Here is a 5,713-nt window from a genome sequence, read left to right on the forward strand (position 1 = left end):
AGTTCATTGAAAGAACACATCTTACTCTGGTTCTCTCAAAAAGGCTTCTGTCTTATTGTTTACATGATTTATAATTTCATCCATAAATATTAATGCTGCAGTGATAGGCCGTCTTAGGCACAGAAATTACTAGGGGACCCAGGAATGGTCTTAGAAAGAGTGTGTCTGGATCAATTCACAAAATACCCATGTGATTAGCAGCACTGGAAAATGTAATCTAACCCTCCACACCACTGCCACATCTAATATATCAAATACTAATTTTCCCTTGCTTATTCCCTCTTTTATCCTCCATTCAAAAAAATGTGCTGAGCTGTTGTTGCATTGCTTGAGTGGAGGCATAGCTGAAGCATGGAAAATAAAGGAACTCATTCCAGTGTGAGTTTTATGTCTACTATCTTAGGAAGCCTGAGGTATCTTGCTCTTACAGGTAATACAAAAAAGAAAAGATATGGATATACAAGAACATGCACATGATATAGAAAAGAGTAAGTGTTCCCTCCAACTAGAAATTTCTCTGAGGTAGTGAACCAGCTGGAGGAAGATGAGGGATACAAAAAGAGATCTTTTGAATTTTAGTTCAATGGAGAATTGATACTGAACATCTTTTTGTACAAATAAAAGGAAGAAATAGACTGCCTAAAGTAGTAATGGCAGTTGATATAAATGGGTAAATATAATTATAAACAGACATATAAAATATCTAGCTGCTGCAGACACAAAGAGGCCGTAGTGATAGGCACAAGTTCCATTTAATTATTGAGTAATCAGTGTTAGAGGTGCTAGCTGCCAACTAAAAAATTGTTATTAGAAAAGCAAATTAATTTCCAGGAACATGTATTTCCTTTCATAAAGCAACCTAATAGCGTGTCCACCTAAAAGGGACATTGAGGCTAAACATCTTTCTGCAATAAATAAAATCAAGATGATACCAGTGAGCAATCTTGGGATGATGGTACTTAAGCAAATCACAGTAGTTCTTATTCACTAAGAAAAATAAGAAATGGGAGAAAACTTTCTCCTAATTGTGTCCTTTGGTTATCTACAGTTCTTACAATTCCAAAGTTTACTTGAATATTACTATGACAGGACGACATACTGAGTAATTCATTGTGGTTTTAAGTGGATGATGGGTTTTATGGCCATTATTTGATTGTTTCTCCACTGTCATCTCTGTTTATAAACACTGATTGCTATCAGAGCTCTATGGCTACACTTTAAAAAAAATGAAAGAAAATAAAATCTTGGCTGTTTTTCTGTTTATCCTTTATGTATACTCTTTGAATTAAAATAAACTTCAACTGGAAGTGAAAGCCATATTCTGTCAGGGTTGGTGATTTTTGATAATACTGGACAAATCTTAAATTGAGAGTATACACTTGAGTGCTGATTGTGAAGGCTGAAGGCATGGAAATGTAAATCCCTCCAAAGTCTTTCCCATATATAAAGAGGGACAAGGAATGAAATGAAACTATCCTTTTGGTGGCTTGTTTGTTTATTTATTTATTTATTTATTTATTTATTTATTTATTTATTTATTTTTATAGGAAGAGAACCAAAAATTCAATATTTTTATTGTAAATAATCTATACTTTCCCAATATATTCCTAGTAAAAATAAGCTTTCAAATTATTTAAACTATCAAAAGGGAGAAATCCAGTAATTAGAACAAAATATGTAATGAGGTTAATAGTCCATAAGCTTAACCTTAGAGGGTTCCTACACACTCAGCTGAAAGATTAGCAATGGCTTACATTTTTACAAAACATAACAGTTTCAAAAGAAGATTAAACATTTATGACAGGAGTTAGCTGTAGTAAGGAACTGGATGTCGGTGTCTGACTGCTGTTCATGCCTTCCTGCAGAAAATTCTGCCTTCTTTTCAATCCATCCAAAATGACTGAATTAGAAGCCAGGCTCTGTGTCCATGGAGAATCTATTCCACTGTCTCCCGCCACACTGTGAGTTTCTGTTCCTTCCAGGTGACTGTGTTCATGTTGCACATCCGGAGCCAACACTGGCATGTGTGATCCATTGAAAAGCTCTTTGAAATGCTTTCTTGTTTCCTGATTCTTTGCACTCCAGCTCCAGCTGGCTGTGTTCACTTCTCTGATACGGTCAAGGTCTCCAAGGCTTTCAGCTTCAGCAGTGGCCTTCCTGGCACTGCAGTTACCAAACACACTTCCATCAGCAGGTGCTGGGGCCTGTCAACAGTTAGTCACACCAGGTTCCTCTTCACAGTTAAAACCAAATGGAGTCCCTGAATTTAGTACATGGGTTTCTGCAGACAGATCAGGTTTTTGGCTTTTGCCTGGGTTTGTGAGCAACCCAGTGGGTTTACAATCTTCATTTTTTGCATTCATCTGAGGCACAAACCTGTCTGTATTGCTGTTATACTCACTCAGAGACCTCTCCATCACTTTTTGCTTTTCTAAATAATTCCACTTGCTTCTGCCTGATAAGGGAAACTGCATGCAGCCAGGCAGCATTTGACAGAAGTCATCATTCTCAGAGAAGTCATCATCCTCTAGATATAATGAACTGCAGGCCCCATCCTCAACCTCCACCTCATCCTGAGACAAGGCCTGAGCCTCGTCGGGAAGCCCTCTGTGTTCTAGACTCCCAGTCTCTGCATCCTGGACAAATGCTATCCTAGTTGGTTCTTCAGAGTCCCTGTCTTGCTCAGGTTCTTGCAAGTGGTTTGCACCAACTGGGTAATCCAAAAGGCCAAGATTTTGAAACTGGTGTATCGTTTGATCCACTGATCTGGAAGCAGTGCGTGTTTGGCCCAAAGAGGAGAGATTTGGTGAGGGTGGGATATGCTGTGTGTCTTTGGTTTCCCCTGACTTGTCAAAGTAAGCATGACTGTTCAATACATCTGGGATTAGGTCATTTTCTTCCCCATATGCATTATATTTTGACCTGCTTTCCCTAAAGGAACAGCATGTACTACCGTTTCTTCATAAAACATGAGACTGAGAGTAATTTAAGAGGCTATTTCTGTACCCATCCCTGATGGGCTTGACAACAGAGTTATTCACATGAATGGATTCTCCCTGTAATTTTTCATCAGCGTGCCCAGCACACAACTGTTTGGCTTCACCATCAAAGAGTCCCAGGGAGTTCCAAGGCTGTGACCTTTGGAGAGGTCTTTCCCTTGGACCAATTTGTCGGAGTTTGATGTCACTGGTCTTGTGAATGCTGTGTCCTTTGGTTACTGGACTCCCTCGCAGAGACAACCCCTGAAAAGGGTTACTGATTCGCTTTTTGTAAATCAGATGGGAGCCTGGCACTGTTGAATTCTCACCTAGTTGTGTCTGTCCTACTGCTTCGTTTGGGCTTTTGGTTCTGGGAGTGGGCTGTGGAGCAGGGAGCTCAGGGTGCTGCTCCGCTTCGTGAGCTGGCCGGAGTTCACTGCCCTGACTCCATGCTTTGTGTCTGTCCCCGTGTGAATGGCTTCGCCTGTGGGGCTTTGCAGGCCGACCCTGCTTTGGCCTAACTCTGTCTCTTAAAGCATGTTTCTGCCTGGCTGTCAGCACAGCAGTGGAAGTGCCCTGGCTGTTAATTTTTTTCTGTTCTTCGTATTTTTGCATTAGGACAGTATGTTTGTTTAAGTTGTCAATAGCCAAAACAGGGTTAATTCTTTTGATGATCTCATGTTCAACATCTCAAGGGATATTGTCCAAGTCATCTTCATCTCGGACAGGCCATTCTTCAGGTGGAAACTGGTCAGAGAAACTGCTGTACTCAGCTTTGGGCTTCTCCCTTCTGGATATGCTGCGCCACCAGAGACTAAAACCAAACTTCTTGCCTTTTTCTTTGTCTTTTGAATACAATAAAGGTTTGGTGCTGTCACAGACATCATTCTCCTCAGACACTGAAACTGCTTGATTCTGCACTAGTGGTTTGGATTGCCCAAGATCTTTCTGGCATTTTCTAGTCACTTCCACAGCAGGTGGTGGTTCAACATCCCGAGTGCACACATCAGGGAAACACTGGCATGACTGGCAATGGAACACAAGGGCAGCATTCTCATTGGTTGCACCTGCACAGCCCTCGGCGCTCACCAGATAAATCAGGGAAGTTGGCCCCGGGCGACTGCCACTAGGTAGGGAGACTCCCCGGTTTTCCTGAGTGGTTGTAGTTGTGACAAAGTAAGTGTGAGGAGTCATGATGAAGTAGCCTTCCCCTGTGTGATAAATCTTCCTGTCTTTTATCAGAGCTCACAGAGTGGTATAGAGAATGTCTTGAGATGGAACGGTGATGCCTTGGGTAATGTTTCATCAGATGCTCCAAAAGTGATTCCTGGGTTACCACAGTCTGAGCTGCATTCATATCAGACACAGCACAGCAAAGGACCTCAGCCAAAGGCACAAACTGAGACTGTGCTATTGGGGCCATTTCCACTGGAAAGACATCACCCACGGCGCTGATGCAGAAGCCGCGCGGCGGGCGCAATGCCCGGCGTCGCCAAGCATCACGCAACACCTGCAAGCAGGCTGGGGGCGCGTGCAACAGCAGCACTCCGCGCCGCAGCCACCTCCTCCGTGTCCCCCGCCGCCTCCTGCGCTTCGAGCCAGCACAGCACCAGCGCCAGCGAGCCCGGAGCCAGCTGCCCCGGCCCAGGCCATGCTGCGGCGGGCAGCCCGCAGCCTAGCGCTCAGGTGCCAAATGCCGGGAAAGAGGACCGAAGGACTGCACGCGACGCCGGCTGCCCAGACAATCTTATTTTTTTAAGACTTATTATTATTGGAAAGCCGGATATACAGAGAGGAGGAGAGACAGAGAGGAAGATCTTCCATCCGATGATTCACTCCCCAAGTGAGCCGCAACAGGCCGGTACGATGCCGGGAACCAGGAACCTCTTCTGGGTCTCCCACGCGGGTGCAGTGTCCCAATGCATTGGGCCGTCCTCAACTGCTTTCCCAGGCCACAAGCAGGGAGCTGGATGGGAAGTGGAGCTGCCGGGATTAGAACTTGCGCCCATATGGGATCCCGGGGCTTTCAAGGCGAGGACTTCAGCCGCTAGGCCACACCGCCGGGCCCTTGGTGGCTTGTTTAGTACAAACTCGTTGATGACAGTATGTTAAACTAGAAAATATCCCATTGGTATATAGATGTTAGAGTAATAATACGGGCCGGTAGTAGGGAAAATGAAAGAGAAAGTATCCCCTACGGATCCCTCTTTTATTAAAATGCATTTTTATGTGTTGGAAAAACAGGGGACAACAAGAGAAGTGGAAGAAGAGAGAGAATAAGAAGGGCTTACATTTGCTTGTTCACCCGCAAAATGGAGACAGGAAGTGGGGCTGCTCCGTGATAAAGTCCCGGGACTGGATCTCACTCAGGTCTTCCCTGTATTTGGCAGGGACCCATGGTAGGCATTCATAGCAGCTGGAATCATGAGCAGAATTGGAATTGAACCCAGGCCCCCTGATGTGGGATTCAAGTGTCTTTGTTGCAACATCAAACAACAGCCCCAAGAGTTGATCTTCTCTGGCCAACAATGTGGCCTACTGTATAAAGCCACCAATTCTGTTGGTGGGGCTGGTTCAAGTCCCAGCTTTTTCACTTCTTTTGCAGCTTATGCACTTGGGAAAAAGCAATGTGAGATGCTCCAGATGCTTGGACGACCCCCTGCAACCCATAAAAGAGATCCAAATGAGTCAGAGCTCCTGGCTTCTGACTTAGGCCTGGCTCAGACCTGGCCATT

At 44.4% G+C, this 5,713-nt stretch overlaps 1 protein-coding gene across 1 annotated transcript; it reads right to left on the bottom strand.

Moving 5' to 3' along the window:
- Positions 1-1,555: 1,555 nt before the first annotated feature.
- Positions 1,556-4,632, bottom strand: LOC131478867 (storkhead-box protein 1-like; the record flags this gene model as incomplete). The annotated part of the gene is given in 3 exon segments (XM_058659480.1): positions 1,556-4,268; positions 4,270-4,540; positions 4,542-4,632. Coding segments are annotated over 3 exon segments (2,843 nt in total), but the record flags the coding sequence as incomplete, so codon positions are not given.
- Between the last annotated feature and the right edge of the window lie 1,081 nt (positions 4,633-5,713).

The sequence above is a fragment of the Ochotona princeps genome, unplaced genomic scaffold (assembly GCF_030435755.1).
Source record: "Ochotona princeps isolate mOchPri1 unplaced genomic scaffold, mOchPri1.hap1 HAP1_SCAFFOLD_5930, whole genome shotgun sequence".
Taxonomy (NCBI): Eukaryota; Metazoa; Chordata; class Mammalia; order Lagomorpha; family Ochotonidae; genus Ochotona; species Ochotona princeps.